The sequence below is a fragment of the Ovis canadensis genome, chromosome 18 (genome assembly GCF_042477335.2).
Source record: "Ovis canadensis isolate MfBH-ARS-UI-01 breed Bighorn chromosome 18, ARS-UI_OviCan_v2, whole genome shotgun sequence".
NCBI lineage: Eukaryota > Metazoa > Chordata > Mammalia > Artiodactyla > Bovidae > Ovis > Ovis canadensis.
This window is the reverse complement of record NC_091262.1, coordinates 38,050,292-38,074,674: the sequence shown is the minus strand read 5'-3', so window position 1 is coordinate 38,074,674 and position 24,383 is coordinate 38,050,292. Positions and strand designations below refer to the sequence as shown.

The following is a 24,383-nucleotide window of genomic DNA, read 5'->3' as shown; positions in this document are numbered from 1 at the left end:
TTTTAGTCAACAGTCTTTATTATTCATATATCCATAGAAACAAGAATGTAGCAGGGGGAGGTGGGAGGGAGATTCCAGAGGGAGGGGACACACGTACACCTATGGCTAATTCATGTTGCTGTCCGGCAGAAAGCAAACCGATTTGCTTTTATGCTTCAGAATAAAAGCACATAGCACAGCAATAAAAGCACAGCAATTATGCTTCAGAAAAAAAGAACATAGCAAGGTGGTCAGGAAGTATGAAACAAAGATTTCTCAGAGAGATTTATAATTACAACTCTGTGTACATCTGGGAGCAGGCTGCCCACCACCATCAGACCTTCCCACCAGCATCAGATGTTTAACCCCCAGCATCAGGCCTTAGTCGAGCATCAGGACCTCCCCCAGCATAAGGCCCTCCCCCAGCATCAGGCCCTCCCCCAGTATCAGGCCCTCCCCCAGCATCAGGCCTTAGTCCAGCATCCGGGCCATCCTCCAACAACAGGGCCTCCCCCAGCATCAGGCCTTAGTCCAGCATCCGGGCCCTCCTCCAACAACAGGCCCTACCCAGCATCAGGCCTTCCTCCAGCATCAGGCCCTAGTCTAGCATCAGACATTCCCCCAGCATCAGACCCTAGTCCAGCATCAGATGTTCTGCCCCCAGCATCAGGGCCTCCCCCAGCATAAGGCCCTCCTCCAGCATCAGGCCCTCCCCCAGCAACAGCCCTACCCAGCATCAAGCCCTCCCCCAGCAACAGGCCCTCCCCCAGCATCATGCCCTCCCCCAGCATCAGGGCCCTCCTCCAGCATCAGGCCCTCCCCCAGCATCAGGCCCTCATCCAGCATCAGGCCCTACCCCACCATCAGGCCTTCCTGCAGCATCAGGCCCTAGTCCAGCATCAGACCTTCCCCCAGCATCAGACCCTAGTCCAGCATCAGGCCCTAGTCCAGCATCAGACCCTAGTCCAGCATCAGGCCCTAGGCCAGCATCAGGACCTCCTCCAGCATCAGGCGTGGCAGCCCCACTTGTCTGACGCTCCTGAGCACACTTAGGCAGCCCCAGAGCAACAGGACAATAGTTCTTGCAGGATGTGCATCTTTAGGAATCACCTGTGGAGCAGCAGCAGCTGGGGTCTGTTTCAGGCCAAGGAGAGGCAAAGAAGAGGCACTTGTGCCAGAGGCAGCGGTGGGTGTGGGCACGTTCCCCAGCTCTGCTGCCTCCCGGAGGGGGCTTTGCTCTCCTGCTCTTCTCACATGCTCACTCCAGGGCCCCAGGGCTGTGTCCTTCCAGATTCACGGTCTCCTTGATATCTCAAGCCCAAGTCCTGAGTTGCGTCCCAGTCCGGCGTGGCAGAGGGCTGGGAACACCCAAGCTCAAGGGCTGAAAGGATCCCAGGGGGACAGCCCGGCGCCAGCGGGTGGCAGAGCAGGCGATGAGGGTGGCCGCCCACAGAGAGCCCCACAGCAGCACTGGAAGGAGAGCAGGGATGCCTTAGCTCACCTGGGGACGCTGCCTGGCCTCAGCACTCAGATGTCACCCCCAGCAGCTCTGGGGACACAGGAAGCCGGTGAGTGACACCACGCCACTCAGGCCGTGTGGGTGGGCACTGCTGACCATGGCCTCGGTTTTTGTTCCGGTTCCAACTGTCCCTCCAAGGGCTGGTGGGCTCCTCCTCCGAATGGCACAGATATTTTCTTTGTGGGTGAACACATCCCGGCTTGTTTCTGTTGGCACTGTTGTTGCTCTTCGTGTGTTTTCCTCTTTTCATCCTGTGCTTGCTGGTCTTCTAGTTTAACTTAGGAGCAGCCCCCTTATTTTCTGCATTTCCTAGTTGTCAGCGTTCCCTGGGGCTTTCCAGGTGGCGCTAGCGGTAAACATCCTGCCTGCCACTGCAAGAGATAACGAGAGATGTGGGTTCGATCCCTGGGCTGAGAAGATGCCCTGGAGAAGGGCATGGCAACCCACTCCAGTATTCTGGCCTGGAGAATCCCATGGACAGAGGAGCTCCTGGGCTACAGTCCCTGGGGTCACAAAGAGTCAGACACGACTGAAGCAGTTTAGCACACACGCAGGTTTTAGTTCAGTCACTCAGTTGTGTCCAGCTCTTTGCTGCTCCGTGGACTGCAGCACTCCAGGCTTTGCTGTAAGTCACTGTCTCCTGGAGTTTGCTCAAACTCATGTCCATCGAATCAGTGATGCCATAGAACCATCTCATTCCTACTGCATCCACCAGAGAGGTGGCTGGGGCTCGGCAAAGTGCATGGTCCCACTGCGTGGATGTGAACCTGCCCTCACCACTGCCTCACCGCGCGACCATCACTGTCTCCTCCCCTGTAAATCGGGAGGTGGCAGCACCTGCTTGGTAAGGGGCACACACAGCATCTGGTATACAATCAATGCACCATCCAGCTCAGTGTTGTATTTACTAACAAGAGGGATAGCACTGAATAATCTGCTCCTTTTTCTCTCTTCTCCCTTCACTGTGCTCCAGACCACATTGTTTTACTCACCCTGTAAATCCCACACCCAGCAAAAAGAAGACACTCAACAAATATCTGGCTGAAAAGGCAGGGACATACCCTGTCCTTAAGGAGATGAAGCGGAGAGAGACGGGGGCCTGATGATAACACTGTGTGATGAGGAAACCCCCGGAGGACCTGCGTGGCTGTGGGCTGGGGTGGGGGGCATGGGCAGAACCCCTCATGAGCTCCTGGGTTGGGGAAAGTGGCAGGAAGGAGGGGATGCTGTTCCTTGTGGGGTGCCCACAGATCGTACCTCACTCCTCTCTGATGAGCACTTAGGCCGTTTCCAAACACTTGTCACTGTTCTGGAGGAAACAGTCATTGCCCGGCTCCTACTCAATCCGTTTCGTAGAATACGTTTCTCATCGGAGTAAGCATCTGCTTTACTCATTCCATGCTCCGTTCATCCACCCATCCAGCCAGCCATCTGTTCATCCACCCGTCCACCCATCCACTCATCAACTGATCTGATCATCTCGGACCCTAGAGAAGACAGACGCCTCCTCCACTCCTCCCAGAAGGACACCTAGCATGAGTGACAGGAGCCTCATGGGGACAGCGGGGGAGACACAGAAGGGACATACATGCAGACCCTCCTCCCTCTGAACGGTGAAGCACCCACCTGGTCCTAACGCCTCCTTGCTGGTGTGTCCAGGCCGGCTCTTTTCCTTCTTGCCAAACCAACGACCGATGGAAGACTTGATGCCCTTCTTCTTTGGGGCTTTCTGGCTGCTGTTGCTGTTGCTGGGGTTGCCCCCGGGACCGTCCTGAGAGCCTGTCGCACTTCAGGGAGAGAAAATGACCTTTAACAGGCACCCTTGTGCAAACACACACCCCTCCATAAGACCTACTGATAGAACCGGCCACCCAGCAACACCCACGCCTCAACCTCGCAGCAGACAGTGGAGTCTCCTTCACCACCCACACTCCACACGAGCAATGCAGGCTTCCGGCCACAACCAATGGCCCAGGAAGCTGAGATTCTCTGACTGGAGCCCTCCCCCAAGGAGGGAGGTCTTCACTCCAGACGAGCTGGTGCAGAGGGCGCCCTGACCCTCCCTCAGGGTCTCTGCTGGGCAGGTGACGACGCTCCCAGAGAAGGCGAGCTCCCCAGTTCTGGGCAGTTCCCCCCGCCTCCTGCAGGGTGACCGTCCTCGGCCGTGGCAGGAGAGTGATGGTCACTGTGCAGGGCTGCTGGGCAGGTGACCACATGTGCCCTCCATCGAGTGCTGCCTGGCTCACGACGGGAGCTCAGCAGGTGGGGGTCTGAATGAGAACAGTGTCAGTCACAGGAGGGGACAGACAGTCTCCTGAGAGGGGACCCCTGGGGAAGAGGGAGGGACCCTCAAGAGCAAAGCCGAGAGGCATGGAGCCGTAACCATCAGGAACTCGCCCCAGGCCTGGCAGACCTCTAGCAAGAGCCGGAAGAGACCTCCCACAGGAGTGAACACGTAGAGACAGATGTTTTCTAAAATCACTGAGGTCACTGAGCTCTTCTACCCCAGCACCTGAAGTTCACCACTAAACACAGGCACCGAATCCAGTGGGATTCCTTTACAACCATCCTTGCAACTCTTTCAAGACAAGAGGCACAGGGCTCCTGAAACTGACGACGAGGCGAGCAGGCCCCTTACTTGAAGGCGTCCCTGATGTCCTCATCGCTGGCTGTGCGCAGTGAGCCCGTGAGCCGGGCCAGCCGAAAGGACCGCAGCGAGGCGGAGGTCGAGGTTTCACATTTGATGGTGTCATCTTCTACCTCTTCCTGTATAGCTGGCAGCTGAGGGAGTGAGGTAAGTGTAAAATTGGCTAACAATAGACTGTGTCGAAAAAGGCTATCACACAGGCTTTACATTATAACCAGAAACTTACTTGAAAATATATTAGCTATGCTATCCGCCAAATACAAAAAAAAGCCTTGTTCCAACTTAATGCCATCTTAAAGGACTGTTTGTTCATGAGAAGCCGGGCGGTGGAGCAGCGAGAGCACCCCACTGAGTGCAGAGACCCCGGACGGGAGCCTCCCTGCAGCCGGGCTCTGCACTCCCTGAAATCCAGCGACCAGATGGCCCTGCCAGGCAGGACAGCAGAGCCACGCCAGCACCGAGAACACAGCATCGCATGAACTGCCCTGATGAAAGGACTGTGCTCATCGTCAGATGCTGCTCGGAGGCACCACTAGTGAGAGTAAGAAACCTCTCAGCAAAGCCGTCCAGACCTTTCTATTTGAAGGAGAAAAGGAAACAGCTTGTACCACCACCCAAGATCATTTGTAGTGATGATGCAGGTTACTGAACCCATGACAACAAGTCAAACACAGAAAAGGTACCTAAGCCCTCCATGCGAACACCATGTGTCTGGCTTGTATTTCTCAGTAACATACAGACCGGGGGCTACACACTGAAGTGCTTACATCCAGTTTGAGTGTCATTTGTTCCCTGGGGTTTACATAAAGCTCTCCTAGGTCTTCACTAAGAAATAATCTTGTATCAACCTAGAGGGGTGGGCTGGGGAGGGAGATGGGAGGGAGGTTCGAAAGGGAAGGGATGTACGTGTACCTATGGATGGTTCATGTTGAGGTTTGACAGAAAAGAACAAAATTCTGTAAAGCAATTTTCCTTCCATTAAAAAATAAACTAAAGAAAAGAAAAAGATGATCTCGCCTGGACTCCCAGCTCTTCCGCTAGTCCTGGGTCTGAAGATAGGAAAGACACTGGTGGCAACAGTGTGGGGAACAGATGAACCCCTCAGGGTCCAGACAGGTCTCACTTATACATTTGGGTGTGTGGTTAAGCAGGGGAGCTTTGAGGAACCATGCATGGCAAGTATTTTTATAAACAATGAGCGTGTTGTTTTAACCAACTAACCAGTCCTTTTTTAATGGGATTCTGTAAAGAACACTGGTCCCGTGCAGCCCCACAGGAGCTTGGTGACAACAAAGTGACTTAGTGCAAAATACAGCTGAACTCATTTAACAGCAGCTGGATAAACTGGGCACCCTCCCCTGACCTCTACCAAGAAACCTCAGACAACAAAAGGCTACAAAGGCTAGAAATTATCCACATGGAACTGAACGGGGATCAATCTCAAATTCAAGTGAAAATAAGCACTTATAAAATTCAGAAAACAACAAAGAACAGAGCAGGGAAGTGACACACCTGGGTTGACTATGGACTCAGTGGAGACAAACACCTGCCTTTGAGTCAGGGGCCACGGCCAGCCCCTTCCCCCGGGCCTCCTCCTAAGGAAGGCTCTGGGTCCACAGCCTGGCCGCCCTCCCCCAGGATGGGAGCCGCCCCACTGGTGCCCACATGACTAGGATGGGCAGTGCCGTGTCCTCACTTACCAGGAGGGCAAAGCAGGCCACAGAGCGGGCGAGCGGCACACCCAGGGCACCAACCCCAGGGTGATGCCGCTGCTCTCCTGTGCCCAGCAGAAGGGCTCCCGGGCACTGAGCTGCCTGAACTGGAGCACGGCTGCCCGAGTCCTGCAGGAAGGCCCCAGGAGTGCTCGATCAGCGGGCTGGGAGTGGGAGAGGGACAAGGAAGGCCAGCCCTCGGGGCACTGGACTCCAACAACAGGGGCTCAACCAAGTGACCAAAGGGGAGAAGCAGCGAGCTCCCTCCTGATGCTCCCTCCATCAGGGATGCCGTGATGGACACGAGAACCTCTGGAGCAAAGCGGGCTGGATGGCACCACAGGCTCTGATCAGACCAGTCCGAACCACACTGCTGGGTGTGGGAGCCTGAGCACGGTGCTCGACCTCTCTAAGCCTCAGTGTCCCTGTCTGCTGAATAGGGATAACAACAGCCTGGACCTCACCTGGCGTCTGCGGGATTAGATGACAGACTCGGAAAGCACTCGACACGGTGCCTGGCACAGAGAGTCTCCTGCACACTGCTACCCACCGTCATTAAATTGGCTTCCCCCAAATCTAACTTCTATGGCTCTGATTCAGTCATTTGTTTAAAAAAAAACTCTAAGCGGAAATTCCACGGTGGTCCAGACGTTAGGACTTGGCACTTTCACTGCCAGGACACTGGTCTGATCCCTGGTTGGGGAATTAAGATCCCATAAGCTGTGCACCATGGCCAAAAAAATAAGTAAAGGAAAATTTTAAAATAGTAAATAATACTGCGTCTATTATAAATAAGCATGAGATGATTAGAAGGCAAACAAGTGGGAGACCGGAAAACTGTTACAATTGTCCCAACAAATGACCTATTTCCAACAGAACCATCAGCACCCAGTGGTGGGTGAGTTTCATTACTTCCATTAAAATGTCAATTATTCACCAGTACATAACCACACAGTGTTCATTCATGTAAAATGATAAGGACTCTCTAATACTTCACAGAGAAACAGAGGCATGCTAAATTACTAAATAGTTTACCTTTCAACAATGCTTCCTTAAATCACTAGGCTGATAGATGCATGCAAAGAAATGAAGAGAAACCAGATTTCTTGCGAATTTGAAGCTAAAAATTCAAGAATCAGTACAGACAAACACAGTATACCAAAAATGATGGCAAACATATAAGTGAGATGAACATTTAGAGAACATGTAACTGGAAACAGAACATTTCTTTGGACCACAGAAATTAAATAAGCTATTCAAGATTTACTAGAGAAACACTATAAATTATTACTCAGGAAGATACAATTCTATTACAACCTCATGATCTATTAAAGCACAGCATTCTGTACAATAAAGGCCCTTAACAGTTGTCTATTCTCAGCCAAACTTCTCTATAAGTTAGTTTCTCTTCATAGAAAACATGTTATACTTTAAAATAGTAATTTACCTGGTGAGGAAGTTACCATAATACCTATTTGAACACTGAACAAATCGAACCATCTATTGGACATTAACACAAAATTCTTACCTAGAATTTGATTTAAAAGTTCTCAAAATAAATGTATTAAAGCAGGTTCCCTGTGAAAATATGTAAGAAAGAAAGCTAGCATAATAGCAGGTGCAGTCTTTACATTTTATTAACCATAGAAGATGCTTTTTAAAGAGTCTAGCAGAGACATTAACTGTGCAAAAGGTGATGAGATTTATAGTCTTAAAAACAAGCACCAACACAGAAAGGATTTTGTGTCAAAAGTCCATTAATTCTACACTGAAGAAGATCATTTCTTTAGGTAAGGATAATCTCATTTATGAATGACACATGATATGCAGTTTAGGATCCATCTACATTACGCTTGTAACTGCATAGTGCTATGCTAATTCAAACTTACTGCTATGGGGGAAAACACCATTTGATGAGACATGAAGACAAAGCACAAACCCGACTAAGGGGACACCTGCTGTGGACCACAGCGCTGCTATGACCAGAGCAGGTGGGAGGACGGGGAAGGGGAGATGGATGGGTCAGCTGCAGCCTCGGGGGTGAGGCGGGGCAGTGGTGGGAAGCTGGGGTCTGGACTGAAAACCACTGAGCAGACAACAGGATGAGCCAGGAAATCAAAACCACTGATGAAAGCAGACACACCGTCAGAGAACTCCAACAGCAGGACAAAATATACAGAACTGTTCTTTTACAAACACTCGGAAAGAAATCAATCGTGAAACTACAGAGAAATCGTCACAGAATTTTAAATATCAACTAATTAGCCAACGAAGCAAATTATAAAAAGTGTCTCCAAAGACCACAAAATGGACTAGTTACCACTTCACATGCCACTAAATGATTCACAGTTAATTTAATTATATGCCGACTAACAATGCAGCTAACATGAAACGGGTGGTAACCAAAAAAAAGTGAAAATACAAGCGCAGTTACAAAGCAGAGTGTTGTAAACATGAGTTCATGGGGTAAACAGCAATGCACTCACAAAACCTAAGCTAAACATGGAAGAAAGCTGGAACTTGTGCTTTAGAGCCGCACACTCTGTCACCAAAAGCCCTAGGTCGTCATCCCGTTTTCAGACTCGGAAGAGTGAGGAAGCTAGACTTCTTCACTGGGGCCCTGGGGCAGCGGGCTTTTAACCTGGTTTCACACGCAGAGCTGGCCTGAGCGCGCGGCCAGGCCCATCAGCGAGCAGACCAGTTGAGATTCCTAAGCCAGGGGTCTAAATATCAAGACTCATTTGTCGCTGTGTGATTATGGAATGATTTCTCTCAGTCGTGTCCGACTCTTTGCGGCCCCATGGACAGTGGCCTACCAGGCTTCGGGGTCCATGGGATTTTCCAGGCAAGAATACCCGAGTGGGCTGCCATTTCCTTCTCCAGGGGATCTTCCCAACCCAGGGATCGAACCTGGGTCTCCTGCATTGCACACAGACGCTTTACCGTCTGAGGCACTAGGGAAGCCCGATTCAAGACTAGGCAGTTTTAAAAATCTTAGACCTCTGAGCGAGCAAATGTACCTGATTTTCTTCTGGGTAAGAAGAGAAAAAACCAACAAACAAAAGAAAACCAGTGTGCTCCGGGAGGGACGCGGCAGAGAGGAGGCAGACACATACCAGAGTCATGAAGCCCAGCTTGTCTTCTTCTGGCTCAGGGCTTTGCTGCCTCCTTTCGGGCATGGAGCGCCCTCTGCTGGGCGGGAAGGAGCCGGCATGCGAGGAGGCGGGATCCAGGTTGAGGGAGCTCGAGGAATTAAAGCGCCGAAGGTTGCTGAAGCTCCCACTGCCCACCCTGCTCTCAATCCCCTCCGCCCGCTGACCCGTGTTCTCCTTGTCTCTGTGGATGAACCTAAAACAGAATAAAATCATCACCTGCCTTTGTCAGCAGAGGAACATGTCTGGACAGCAAATGTGGGCTTGCATTCTGTGTCACGATTAGCAAATTCCAGGAAGAGTTGCTCAATTAACATCTCAGCAAAAAGGTTCAGCGTTCCCTCTTTGGAATATTCTCAAACTTAGAATTACTTATCATTGAGTCTTACAAAGTGGCCCCTCATCATTCACGTTTGATTTGACTTACTGACTCTAACATTCTGATGGGGCCTGGGTGGTGACTCTCCCTGTGAGGAGATACCTGAAGCTGACCACCTTTACCTTCCCTGCTCTCAGGGCAGAGATGCACGTGAGTGCCTCAGAGCTTTTCCACTGGGAATCTGGAACTCCGTATAACCAAAACAGCCATTCACGAGCAAGCTGGAGTTTCTACACACGTCTCCAGACCAGATGAAGTGCTGAGTTGCACTTTTCATTCTGTTTTCAGCTTGTGTATGTGCAAACGCATCACTTGATGAAGTTCTCCACCAGCTTTGTGTGAGTTTCTGGATTCAGGTCAATGTGCTGCATTGACCTAGAATTCACAGTTACTGCTCTTCTCCCCTAATGTGTCATGGATGATTTTATATACAGATTCAATGCATGATTATGCAAATAAAATGATTTTCCAATTAAAATACAAGATCCTTACAGGTAGTAAACTCTCCAGTTTCACTTCTACTTATACATCTTGAAAGTTTTTCACTGTTGACAAGTTGATGGACAGAATTTACCATTAACATCAAGTCAACTTGTTGCATAAGGAAAAATCATTTTTACCTGACAACTTGCTCTAAAAATAAAAATATTAATACAGAAGTGTTCGAAATTTCCTACAGGGATGAGGAAAGACAATCTTTCTGAGCTTGTCTGTGCTCAAACACGGCCCACAAAGCAGTCTGTCTCAGCGTCAAAAGTACAGGCGGCACCATCTGCGTTTGCTGGTTGTGCCATTCACACCTGCCATTTCCCTGAGCCCCCGCACTCAACTGGCAGGAACGGGCACCTCGCCAGGGGTGACGGGATGAGAACAATCTGAGCAGCAGCTCTGCCAGGTCCTGTGCAGGGTCACCGGCCTGCGGCCACTCTGAACGTGGACTCGGGACAGGAGGCACAGCTGTGCGGGTGTGGCACCAGGCAGGCCTCGGGGCCCCAGCCACCCGGCTGCACCCAGACCCAGGGTCCCCTGCTCACCACGAGGAGGGCCTTTGGGTTCTATCCTGTTTTGTAAACTGTTCTAACTGCCAAGACTGGGTCTAAAGAAAACATTTTAAATATACTGATGAGATGAGAAAAACTCAAACACATGTCCTTGGGTCACTGTCTTACAACAAGCCAATCTTCACAGTGTATTAAGTTAAAAAGGAAAATGCAAATCTGAGTGGGAATTTGCCAAGCCCAGAACCCCAGCTTTTCTGTTCCAGGTGGCTTTTCACCAGAAGGTAGAAGGCTCCGAGGGACACACGAGGGCGAATACTCAGTGCTGGAGGGTGCACAGGCCACAGGGGACACTGCCTCGGCACCTCACCCACCTTGGGGCCCAGAGCTGAGGGGGGGACACCCCACAACGCCCCCCCACAGAGTGCTGACACCACACTGTGGACAGAATGCCCTGGCTGACTGAGCTCTATAATCAAGGGCAATCTCAGAACTGAAAAGTCTCGAAGCAGACCTGAAGTCAGTTTTCTCACTATGGAACACTCAGACTTCTCTAAGCAGAAGACAGCTCCTCAGAGAAGCCGAGCCTCCGGGGAGCTGGGCTCAGGCACACCCACCAGCTTTCTTCGTTGATCCTGTCCAGCTGCTTCTGAATCTTCCTGGCCGGAGTCTTGGCATCGGCCTCACCGCGGGGCGACAGCAGAGCGGGCATGCTGAAGAGGGTGACCCGGTCACCCTCGCCGTCTGACACGCCCTTGTCAGTCTCGAACAGCTGGCCAACGTTGGCCAGCACGCTGGCTTGCTGCTCGCGCTCCCAGTCCTGATCTTTCAGGGGCTGCACCTGGGCACGAGAGGACCACGTCTCGTCAGCAACATTCTGGGCACCTCAAGTCTATCAGGAACTGAACACAATTTTACATGGAAGCTCTGACTTTGGACAAATGGGCCCTGCTTATGAGACACTGCCATCTCTTAAGCGAGCAGTACTGAAGAAACGGGCAGGAGGAGAATCCAGTTCCTAGATGGCCTGGTGACATTCAGGTCTCACGTGGATGGAAGGCAATCCTATGAGGTTATTCACAAGGGTGCCCTGATGGAGTCAGAGACAAAAACCGAAAATTACAAAATATATCCTTGCTTCCATCAGCCAGGCTGAAGGAAAATTAGAAAATAAAACCCTTCAGCTCCGCAGCCGCTGGGTCCACCCCACCGGTCATCACTGGTACTAGTTCGCTGAGGAGTGCCGTCCTCGCGGGTTCCCAGCCCTCCGTTTTCCAGGCTGGTCTGAACACGCACAGACAGGAGTGAGCAGGGGCAGCCAGTGGATGGGAGGGCCAGCCTCCCGTGGCTCTCCTCTCAGGGCACAGGCCCTCGGGCTGTTCTGGGGATGGCCCCTCACACCGCAAGGGCGCCTCTGTCATCTGAGACGCATGCAAGAGTGCCTGCTGGGCCCCGTGCCGCCCTCCCGCTCTCACACCTCACACCCTTCTCTCCGCAAATCTCCCCCCTGCCCCACTCTCACCCAGGTCCTGCCTTGTTTTCCCAGACATGACCTCAAAGCAATGGAGGGGCAGCCTCGAGCTGCTGGCTTGCCGGCTCCCTGTCCCCCGCGGCCAGTACCTTCGCTTTCTGTCTTCGTCACGACCCCTCCCCAGGGCTGGGCCACCCCTTTTCCTGGCTCCAGGACCACCTGCCATCATTCCTGCTCCGCTCTGGTGAACTAGCTGCCTATGGGTTCACCCTCATCAGCCCGATCAGCACATCCTCTCCACTCTCTCGCCTTAAAATCGCACATTTTTGAACATTTTCATTCTGAGAAATTGTACTCTAGGTGTTCCATAGCAAATAGAAACACTCAGAACAATACTAACCCTTCTAAACCATAATGAATAAGAAGTTACATCTCAGGTGTAGAAAAGCTTCTGGAGGAAACATGGCAAGCCATTGACGACAACGAAGTCTATGGAGAGAAGCTGGACTTGGGCTCTGGGTTCGGGTGGTGGGGGACAGGACTCACTCTATTGCCCTCGCTCCTCTCATTGCTTTAGACTGTTTCCATGGACCTCACATGCATTCCTGGGCATTCCTCACATTCATTCCTCTACACCCCACTTCACTTCCTCACGGGGTAAAACACGTCAAACGGCCAAGTTTCCGAGTCACTCGACTCAAACTGGCAGCTCTGTGCTGTCAGCCATGGCAGTCACTCGCCTTGTGCAGCACCCTGAGGATGTGACGCAGGCCGGTGCAAAGCTCGATGTGGAAATCACACAGATTTCAAGACTCGCAGTGAAAAAAGCATGTAAAGCAGCCCGCTCATTTTTAGGAAATTTTAGATTGTGTGTGTGGCTCCTATTATCTTTCTGACGGACAGCACTGTCCACGTGAAAGGCTCATGCTTTGTCTCAGCTTTCGGGTGAACCCAGAAAGGACTACTTAGAATTCTGAACCACACACAACGGCCACACACTCTAAATCCGCCTATAATGCAAATCACATTCAATGTTCAAAACCAGAAACGCTATACACGTTACAGCAGTGGACTAGCCATAAGGAAAATGTAACTCCACTTCCGCTAAGCATCTGCAATAACTGTGACAATGAACCCAGCTCAGTTCAGCTCTTAACACATTTCTAAAGGATTTAGAGATTTAAGGACCTTGTCGTTTTGCATTTCTTCTAAATGCTTTTTTGCATTTTCAACTTCCCATAGGAGAGAATTCTGAAAAAGATACATACAGTGCTTTAGAGTCAATTCTTAACAGACGTTTCGTGGACTGCGGGATGGCTACTCTCCTGTCTGAAAGCATAAAGCACCTCGGGATGAAAGGCGGACCTCGCGCCCAGCGTGAAGTGTCGGCACGAAGCGGGATGACAACTGTTAACACTAACTTGTACACAGAAAAACTCCTCCTTCCCCGACTGATCTTCTAGATCCAAGGAGGCCAGGTCCCTGGGGTAAGTGAAACTGCTTTATACTTGCTTTCAGCTTTTGCAGTTCAGTGGTCACTCAGGAAACTGGCGCAGGTTTCACATGTAAAATTCAAACCGGAGACAAAACTATCCCCACCTCAGGGCCAGCCCACAGGTCAGGGTGAAGAGAGCTCTCTAGTGAGGTATGGGTGTCATCTTGGGTTTTGTGGGGGAAAAATGTGCCGCAGAACTTGTAGTGACCATGGGTCTCTCTCAGACAAGCGTCGCCCAAGTGCCGACCTCGGCGAAGGTTCTGGGCCTCGTCTTTAGGGCACCGGTGCAGCTGGGACAGGTTTTCCCTGAACCTCCACCAGACTGTTGCCCACTGAGCTGCTCTGATAGAAGTTCTCAGACATTTTCCAAAGCAAATAAAAAGAGAGATGGCTGGAGTTGGAACATGAGAATGCTTGCTTTTACTTGCTTCAATCTTTTCTATCACATTATATAAAAGATCCTGAACTAAACTTATTGATTTGGCTGCATCGGGCCTTAGCTGCATCATGCGGGATTCCTTTGATGTGATTGCCGCGTGGCACGTGGAATCGTAGCTCACCAACCAGGGATCGAACCTGCGTCCCTGACCTTGCAAGGCAGGCTCCCAGCCACTGGACTGCCAGCAAAGCCCCAGAAATAAACTTCTAAGAAAGAAACGAAGGGGTGAGGGTGGACCTAGAAGAATGTTCTAGCACAGCGGCTGGTAACATCGGGGCCACTGGTGATTCCGCTTCACTGATGCTTTCTGGAAGGGTTGTGGGCACACATCTATGTCTGTTCCTTTACACACTGCCTGTGGATGCTGTCACGCTTATTGACTAGCATGAAGGCATAAGGCATCAGCATTCAAATCTTTTTAAAGCAAAACAAAAGTTTACTTTGAATTGGCTTAGTCATAAACAGAATCCCAATCTCAACAGCTCTGAGCAGCAGTTCTGAAAGTAAGGAAGTGCACCCCTGATCAGGAGACACTGAGCCTCTCTGCTAAAGCAGAGAGGGAGCCTCACCGAGGTCTCATGATGGGAGTCAGAACCACAGCCCCTGGGAGCCCACATATGAGGCTCTGCAGTCCAGGCCCAAGAACACAGCTATGGTGGGGACAGTACTGACACCTGAGGCTGGACCTGGGATCCCCACTCCAGTTCCTGGATGGTCAGTACCACTGTGTGGCCAACCTTTCCGGGAAACCTCTCTCAGGGCTCTCTAATGAGAGCCTCCACCATCGCCCTTTCCTGGTGGGCCTTCTGTTGCAGCGCAACTACGGTTCTCCTCCTGCCTAGGAGCAGCCATCCTACACACATACCCCACGTCTGGACCAGCAGTTTGGCATGTGGGACTCCAGCGCCACGTCCGAGGCAAGCACCTCCACACCTGGGCACCATGCCTTCCGTTTCACGGGCCTCGGGCTGGCTCCCTCAGGTTTGAGGGCCACTCGTAAGGTCCAACTGTATGCTGAGCAGCTCCCCAGCCTGGCTGGTCAGAGCAACAAGCGTCCTCCTTGAACGTGGGGACCCCCTGGCCCCTGCCCACCACCTACGAGAGACCACATCTGGCCCTGCTCCCGAGGTTGGGTCCCTGGAGCAGCAGACAGGGCCACACACGCACACTGGACGGCAGAGACAGGAGCAGCGGAGAAAGGCAGCGCCGGCCCCGCCCGGCCGCGTCTCTGGCCCACAGGCCCCTCTCCTCCATGCTGCTGGGTCTCTCTCCCGCCTGTCGGCCAAGAACAGCGTCAGCTCCGCTCGCAGCGACCCTGTCCTGATGGTACGCGGGCTGTGACCGCAGGGGCGGCAAGCGGGCCATGCTCTGTGCAGACCACTGGCCCCGGGCTCGCGGGGGGCACACCCGCACGCCTGCTCACGCAGCCAGCGCAGCTTCATGTGTGACACGTGGGTGACGGAGGGTGCTGGTGACAGGCTCATGAGAGGAGAGGTGCTCCCCTGGCCCCATGCCCCCTCCTCAGACTGCCTGGCACAAGCCAGCGCGGGCAGCAGGCAGTGGCAAGCACGGGACACACGAGGGCACACGTTCTTCCTTCCTAAGCTGGGAGGTAAGTTCCAAAAGTTTCGCCTCCTTAGTGGCAGAGCTTCCGGAAGACAAAAGTTCAGACTGCAAGGCCGACCTGGGACAGACAGCAAAGATGCCAGGGGAGAGAGGAAACCAACCCTTGAGGGGAAGCTCACAGGCAGGAGGGCGCCCCCCTGGCGGCTGTTAGTGACCCTGCTCGGGGAGGGTTTGCGAGCACAGGATACCACCCTCCTCTGGAAACTGGCCGGCCCCTCAGGTGCTCCCTGAGCTCCAGGCAACTCTCCAACAGCCAGGCCAGCACAGGCCCGGCCCGCCTCTCCATGCCCAGCCAGTGCCCACCAGCAGTGCAAGGCAACACCTATCCCACCAGAAGGATGGGGTGGCTGGCTGACTGTGGGCACCATATCCCCAGCAGCGCCACGTCTCCTGGACGTGGCCTCTCACCCTCAGGCTCCTGGGGACTGCAAGCTGGGAGTGGGGCCCTGGGTCTGCACCGTGCCCTGCTGTGACTTATTCAACAATATATAAATAAAGAGTTAAAACTGTGTTCATGACAGAGCTATTTTGGCCATCTCTTAACGAGAATGGGATCTTTTTCGTTCTTTATCCTGCTAGGCTTTGAGTTGCTGACTGAACTCTGAGCAGCAGTGACTTGGAGCTGAAGCATCCTGGGGACACACAGAGCACAGGACAAAACTGCAGGGAAGTTAACGCAGGGATGACACGGGAGCGGGGACTGTCTGACACTCAGGGAGCGCTCCCATCGCAGACGGGCACTACGACCCCGGTGTCTGCGCTCCTTTGTGGACTGAGCAGCACGGGGAGGGGCACAGTGGGACAGCAAGGGAACAGGCCCTCCCCGCGCCCGCCCCCCGGGGACCAAGAGCAGCACCTTGGAGAGCGCAGCCACCGGCTGAGCCAGCTCAGCCACCACTTCTGTCAGCATCTGCTGCAGCTTCTGCTCTGCCAGCTCCAGGCACTCCTGCAGCTGTCGGTCTTTATCCTCCTTCTACAAAGGGAGAGCAGAACATCAAAACAGGCCAAGCGGTGCAGCCTCTGCCGTTGTTAGTAAGCTGAGACAAAACCTAAATGCATGAGTCTACAGGATTATTTCTGTTTCGGAAGCCGCGTCAGGGTAATTTTTCTCTCACTGTTCCTGGGCTTGGTCTCAGTGGGCAGAACACCTCCTGCCAGAGTATTTGCTTTTCCAAACGTCTCCAAAGAAGTCTTAAAAAAAAAAGTTCTTATATATTAAAGAAGATCAGGTTTCTGTAGAAGCTTATTCATTCCTATTGATAAGTTAAGGGTCAGTACTGACCCTTCTTAAAACATCACCAGAATCATCATTTGAAGGGAACCCTACTGACCGCAGACGGCCATCAGCTTGTAAGCCAAAATATGGCTTTCATCTCCTCTGAAATACAGACCTGATCAGAGTGTGCCTGGGGAAATGCCAGTCAACTAATATTTGTAAATGCATGATTATTCTTTTAACAGATCTTACTCAGAAAACTTGCAGTGCATAACATTTAGACAGATTCTTTTTTGAAAAAGAAAAAAAAAATGAAATGATCTATACGCTCGGTTTCCTGAGAGGTTAGCATTTATTTCTAAGCAGCTTTCTTATTTCTTCTGTATGTGTATTACTCTATGTACATACATAAACAATAAGATGTGCTTTAAAACCCTCAGAAAACAACAGCATATGGTACGTAGTATTTTCTGATCTGCCTTTTACAGCCATTATTTTGTATATCGCAATGCTCTTAATTAGCATTCCACATCATACATTTCAATGGCTTTCTAGTATTTTATTTTTGTAGTGGGGCCAATGATACACTTTGTCACACACCAGACTGACTCACTTTGTTTTGGAGAAGCCAGATTTGGTTTTCCTGATTAAGTCCTGATTCAGTGAGACCACACAGGAACAGGAGCAAGTAAAGCTCACCAAACCACAGGAAGTACAAACCCTAATCAGACTGGAGCTCTAACCCTGCCTGTTGTCACAGTGACCCCAGTTCCCAACAGGCAGCCAGCTGCTGTGAAGTTCCCTGCTGCTCTCTGCTCTTTCAGTAAAAATGCTAACAAGCCAACAGATTCAAGTAAAACAAGAGTCAGGAGTGGAATTCCACAAAATGGTCAACCCAAATCCCAAATAATTCAAACCTCGAAGTTGCAGTCACCTTCAATTTTAAAAAACGTATTTCCTTTCAGTACAGCTGATTTATCATGATGTACATCCACACTTTTGAACGCAGTGTTTTAGGGTCATAAGAACTTTACACTGGGACTTGATTTCTAACATGGGAGTCACATGAAAAGGTCTTTACCTTCCTTCCTCTGTATTCACTACTACAGAAGTCAGACACAGTTCAGAAAAAGCTATTACCTGTCGATGCATAGAATCCTTATTTGCGATTTCATTTTCAAGTTTATCATGGAGGTTGTGCACAGAGATGGCTTTGCACTGTGCAGCGAGGTAGCGTTTCTCAAGTGTAGTGATTCTCTTCTCCATGTCCTCCTTCTGGGCCATAGCCTACACCAGGCATTGCAGAGGAGAAAAGGTAAGTCATTATCATAGAATACTCCAATACACTTAAGAGTAAAAAAGCGGGACTAAATCCTAAGTTTCAAATCAAACATAAAATTAGCGTCCTCAAAATTAAAGTCCTAGACATGGCAGTTTTCTGAGATGTGAGCAAAAACACGCCTACCTCAAATGTCACATTTGCCACGATGGCACCCATCTGTCTTAACGTCTGTCTGGCCACTCGATTTACCAAGCTTCTTTTCTACATCATAAACCCAACCAGCAAATAAAAAGTACACTTAACTACTCTGTCATTGCAAGAATTCCAGGAGGGAAGGTATCTGGCATGAAATGAGGATCTCTGTCTCCTACATCATACACACGGGCTTGACCCAGAACAGGGAGGGACCTTCAACAGATCCTACAGGGAGCTCTGAGGCTCATTCCTCAGGTAAAAGTTGGAAAAATCTCATGCAATTTCCTCAAAATTAAATAAGAATATTAATGAGTAGAAACAGAAGTCAAAGTGTTACACAACTGGGAGCAGCCTTCTCAAGCCTAGTTCTTCTCAAGCAGTTACACCCCATGTAGGAAATGCTCAAACCAGGAGCAGAGCTTGCTGCCGATGCGACTCCTGTCCACCGACTCAAAATCCATTTCAGGTCCCTCCATGCTCACTAAGTAACCGATGTTGTCCTAACATTAAAAGTGAAAGGTCTTAAAAACGCTTTTTCCAGAATTCTCTGTGTATTAATCTCTGCCACCTAATCTCCTCCTGTTGCCAAAGAGTAGTGTGAACACGTTATACAAACATGTGCAAATATTTCTGTATTGAGTTCTCAGACAGATTAGTCACACCGAGCTACTAAACAAGTACACCTGCTGTACCACATGTTGGAGGGGTGCACTCTGAGACGGTCTCACGGGGGAGGGGTGGGGCAGGGTGGGCACTGTCTCTCTGCGCAGAGAGGAGAGGCGAGGCTCACAGGAGGAGGCCTGAGCCCCCAGCTCTCTTCTGTTTTTCACAGTGACCGTTAGGGAGCTTCTCATAAATCACGACACCCGCAGACACGACCGCCAGAAACATCCTGATTCTGCATGGTTACACAGCACGGGCCTGAGGATCTGAGGGTGAGAAAACGCCACTCGACTTGTCTGACCGCTGGTATCACTGTCACACATCCTTTCAAGGAGTGGAACCTCAGAAAACTAGAGAAGATGTTCAGGCAAGCTGCCTCAGCAGAGCCCACACAGCATGTTCCCATCTCTCCGGGAGAGCGGGCTCCACAGATGTTCAGACTCATCTGAGTGAATCAGAAGGAAATTTCAGCATCATCGGGAATATATTCAGCAGGCAGGTAGGGGGATGAACTGGGAGACTGGGGTTGACAGATATACACTACTGATACTATGCATCAAGTCAACAACGAGTAAGGACCTACTGAAAAGCACAGGGAACCTTACTCAGTGCTCTGTGGTGAAGTTAATGGGTAGGAAATCTAAAAGACAGGGATATTTGTGTGTGTGTGTATATATATATATATATATGATTGGTTCACATTACTGTACAGCAGAAATTGACACAGCAGTGTAAGCACTATACTCCAATAAATGAATGAGTGGATGAATGAATTTTTTAAAAAGGAACACACTAGGCCCCCTAGAACTTGTGGAAATGAGGAGTCCACACCCAGGGTGCAGCACAGCGCTAGGACTGCCCTCATGTTGGTCCACTGCCAACGGACCGCCTGGACCAGGCCTCTTCTACCCCAGAGACCTCGACGCAGAGGCGGGAAGGCAGCCAGTGGTGGTCTCGCCAGTGCTCTGCTCTTGCTCACGCAGCCATGCCAAGGCTGAGATCACGGGGAGGACAAGGGACCCACATTCCGCCTCAGGACAAAGACACGTCCACTGTCACTCACTTCACGGACGTCCTGCTGTAATTCCATGTTCACCTCCTTGGACTTGAGGAGGTCCTTCCTGGCCATGTCCAGGTCCTTCTCCAGCTCTGTTACGTGGGCAGAGAGGGCTGCCAGGCGGTCCCTCATCTCTCTCTGCTCCCGTGACTTCTTCTCGATGATTTCCTTGAGCTCGACCACCTGAGCCAGGTCTTCGTCGCGGGTTCTCTAAGGGGGAAAGGAAACCTTAGACAGCCTTGTTTTGGGAGGGAGGGAACGCAGCACTTCCGGGAAATCGGTGAAGTCAAAACTGCCTTCTGCGCTCTGGGCTCACACGACCCTCACGGCCACTCAGACCTACATGGTGCATTGGTGAAAGGTCTCAACAGCCCTGCACAGACTGGATAGTAAGACGAGAACCAGACAGAGAGTGAGACCGAGGACATGCCTTTCCATTGGCGCTTGGCATGTTTTCTTGCTTGTGATTTACATCAAGCACCCTGTCCATTAGTATCTTTTTCAGGTTATTCTTCTCTTTAAGAATCATCAGCGAAAACCAAAAAATTGCATCAGAATAAAGAAATAAGTAAAGACAGCAAAACTCCATTTGGAAAAACTCAACTCAAAACTGAAAATACAGCATAAAAAGAAAATACATGGTGATGCTATCCATCCCGAATAGAACCAGGTGATTCGAGTCAGAATTTGTCTCCTCCTGGACAAAGGTGTGCTTAAGAGATCCTGCAGCTCTGAGCCACAAGTCTAGTTTACTAGTCATTAAAATAACCCAGGTGGGCTGGTCCTCAACCAGAAAGATAAAGAACATCTGATGTCCACCACGACAGCCTTCATACTTTTTTAAAATGAAAGGATACAAATGACAAACTCTTGGACTGCAAGGAGATCCAACCAGTCCATTCTGAAAATCAGCCCTGGGATTTCTTTGGAAGGAATGGAAGGAATGATGCTAAAGCTGAAACTCCAGTACCCTGGCCACCTCATGAGAAGACTTGACTATTGGAAAAGACTGATGCTGGGAGGGATTGGGGGCAGGAGGAGAAGGGGACGACCGAGGATGAGATGGCTGGATGGCATCACCGACTCGACGGACGTGAGTTTGAGTGAACTCCGGGAGATGGTGATGCACAGGGAGGCCTGGTGTGCTGCGATCTATGGGGTCACAAAGAGGCGGACACGACTGAGTGACTGAACTGAACTGAACTGAACTAACTGAAATTACACGATGAATGATCCAACTTACCTTGTTATGCGTGGCACCTAATTCTTCTAACAAACTACACCTTTCAAGTGCTCCTCGTGTGTTGATGTGTGTATATACGTGAGTGCACTTCTTAGTGTAAGCTGCTGCTGCTGCTGCTAAGTCGCTCCAGTCATGTCCGACTCTGTGGGACCCCATAGATGGCAGCCCACCAGGCTTCCCTGTCCCTGGGATTCTCCAGGCAAGAACACTGGAGTGGGTTGCCATTTCCTTCTCCAGTGCATGAAAGGGAAAAGTGAAAGTGAAGTCGCTCAGCAGCGTCCGACTCTTCGTGACCCCACGGACGGAAGCCTACCAGGCCCCTCCACACATGGGATTTTCCAGGCAGGAGTACTGGAGTGGGTTGCCATTGTATACTCACCCTCACACGCGGCTACTATAACAGAATACATTTAATGTATTTCATTGATCCTAACATCAAAAATCTGCTTATTAACAGCTTTAAATTCTAAGTTTGAGAGGGGAAAAAAAATGTTATCCTAAAATAATTCTGTGACTTAGTTTTTAATTGCAAATTGATATACAGAATGTAATAAATCCTGAGACATTTATACCAACTAATACTTTTTAACTGGCGGCTTCCCAGGTGGACCAATGGTAAAGAATCCACCTGGCAGTACAAGAGGGCAGGTTCAATTCTTGGGTCAGGACAATACCCTGGAGTAGATGATGGCCACCCACTCCAGTATTCTTGCCTGGGAAGTCCCAGGAAAAGAGGAGCATGGTGGGCTACAGTCCGCAGGGTCACAAAGACTGGGACATGACTGAGCATGTATGCAGGCAGCACTTTTTAACCATATAAAACTCTGACTTCTTACAGAAAAAAAGTATTTACAAGAATTCAAGAAGCTCAAAAGTCAACTAGTTACATAAATACATGCATCATCCACCTAACAAGGCTGCAAGTGTACAAATCCAGGATGGCCGGGTGGCTGGTACCTTCTTGTCCAGGGCCTTGTGGTGCTCAAAGAGTATTTTCAGAGACTTGAGCACCTCCAGCTCGCTGGTCATGCCGGCTGGGGACTGCGCCTGCCACTTGCCCACCGTCGTCTGGAGGGATGGTGTATACCGGGAAACCAGGAACTCCAGGTGCTCCAGCAGCAGCTGCAGGGCAGGGCCAAAGGAGCACCGTCAACCTCATGCTTGAATTCACGGCCGATAACCCCTCTCAGCCTCATGCTACAGTGGAAACATGCTAAGGCAAGTCGGAATCCTGCCAGTTCAGTCTAAAGTTAGAGTGGACTTCCCCAGTGGCCCAGTAGCTAAGACTCCACACTTCTGCAGGGGTCATGGGTTTTAATCCCTGGTCAGGGAACTAAGACCCCACACAAACTGTAGCATGGACAAAATTGTAAGTTAAGAGAATTCCCCCCTCAAATGTACTAAAATTATAGTAGCTCTCATCATAAATTTGAAGCAAAGTATGCGACTCCAAACTGATCTACCCTGGTCTGCTCAGTGGGAAGATGTGAAAAATGACTTGAAAACCAGACAGAGTTTAAAGACTGCAACACGGAGCCCAGCGGTGACCCCCGCGGGGCAAATGTCAACACGTGAGAATTCCCCTACTGACCCTGGTGTTATTCCGCTCTGCATTTAGCAGAGCTATTTCTTCTTCTCTTGCAAGAAGCTGTTCCCGGCATACATTGAGTTCCTCTTCCGTAGATGTTGCCAACTCCTAGAAAACAGTGAAATGAGTAAGTAACTAAATGCAAACACAAATTAAAAAGAGAGCGAGACTCTGAAGACTGACCCTGTCAAGTCTCTCCAGGCTCCACACAAAGGGTCTCCCTGCCCCTCCAGAGAAGAGGGGGTCCACTGACCCCAAGACCACACAGACCACCACAACTTAGACCGGCCTTCAGCCTCCACCTCGACCTGGCAGGCACGCAGCTGGGGAGAACCCGGAATCCAAGCCTGCCTTCTCAAGACCCAGGGAAGTCTGAGAAACTTCCCTAAACATAAACCTAACAACAAAGTGGATAAAGAGATTCTTAAACGACACACAGACAAGTGACCTAGATCTGCTGGGAAGAGTGAGGAAGAAAGGTAACATCTACAAGGCCATCAGGCTTTGGAGTGTTCCTCTGGGAAAAAGGCTGATGGCACCCCAAGGCCATCTGTTAGCCTGACTCCATTGAAGTCACCCAGTCAGTCAATAAACTGGAGAAAATGTTAAATTCATGTTTTATGCATTTTATCACAATTTTCATGCACGCGGTGCCGTCCACGTGGTGAACTTGCTCAAACTGAACCACATGGAGTCTTTCATTCTTCTAGTTTTCTTTACACAAATAAAAAAATCCTGAGCTACATATCCCCTCCTACATACTGAGTATTCAGCACCTAGAACACTGCCCAACACTTGTTAAGAGGCATGTAGTACACATGTGAAGCTATGAGGGTGTATGTTATACACATAAGCAGTAGGTACCCGTCATTAAGATACTGGACACACTGTTCTGTGCTTTGTAAGATGGGAGAGGTTAAGGGGCTTAGCCTTTCTGCTTCAAGGACTGACTCTAGAGCTCAATCCACGTGCCCCAGTGACTCCTCCAGACAGTGTTTCCCTTCTTGTGGGGCCCCCGCCCGTCCTCCACTCAGCCCCTGCACAACCACTTACAAGGTCAACCTGCTGGGGTCCATCTTGCCCAGAAGGCCAAAATGCCTGGCCGGCAGGGCCCACAACCATGCTAACAAAATGAAACACAACTCCAACGCTTCACCAGGTGAAGGCCAATCCGACGGGCCCAGCCCCCGGCTGCTCTCACCTCAGGCCGCTCTGCTTCCAGGACTTGGGCCGAGGCCAAGTTCTTCCTTGTCTTGGCCTTTGCCTTGGGGATGCAGCACTGGAAAAGTGCCCATAGGCGGGCCCTCCTGCAACCCATCCTCGCGGATGGGGGCAGCCCCCCACTCAGGGGCAACTGCTGTTTCACAGTTAGATACCTCAGCACCCGAGCTATCACCACCGATCTCACACTACGACCACCACTATTCACACTACGACCACTGCTCTCACACACACCACTCTCACACACTACTCACACACGACGCTCTCACACACCACTCTCAGACACACTGCTCTCACACTAGGACCACCACTCTCACACCGCGACCATCAGCACTGCTGTCTCTAGAAGAAATGGCACGAAGGCTCTGCCTCCAGCACGTCTCCCGGGAGCCTGGCACCTGGAACCCACTCAGTCACAAGGGGCTCCGTGGTAACAGGGGGGCTGGGCTCAGGCCCACCATCAAGGGTGCAGAGAGGGGGGAGGGGCTGCCAAAAAGATGA

At 50.7% G+C, this 24,383-nt stretch overlaps 1 protein-coding gene across 1 annotated transcript; it reads right to left on the bottom strand.

Annotated features, from left to right (window-relative positions):
- On the bottom strand, positions 1-23,979 carry LOC138423756 (liprin-alpha-1-like). Its single transcript, XM_069560047.1, has 15 exons — positions 23,863-23,979; positions 22,665-22,769; positions 22,025-22,195; positions 21,449-21,464; positions 21,075-21,123; positions 20,261-20,363; positions 19,837-20,040; positions 17,774-17,920; positions 16,274-16,390; positions 15,379-15,462; positions 11,004-11,227; positions 8,974-9,205; positions 4,137-4,279; positions 3,125-3,285; positions 1-1,869 (listed from the first exon to the last, which is right to left on the bottom strand). The coding sequence occupies exons 1-15, from the start codon at positions 23,977-23,979 to the stop codon at positions 1,808-1,810; spliced, it is 1,935 nt and encodes a 644-aa protein (XP_069416148.1). The 3' UTR covers positions 1-1,807.
- Positions 23,980-24,383: the final 404 nt, after the last annotated feature.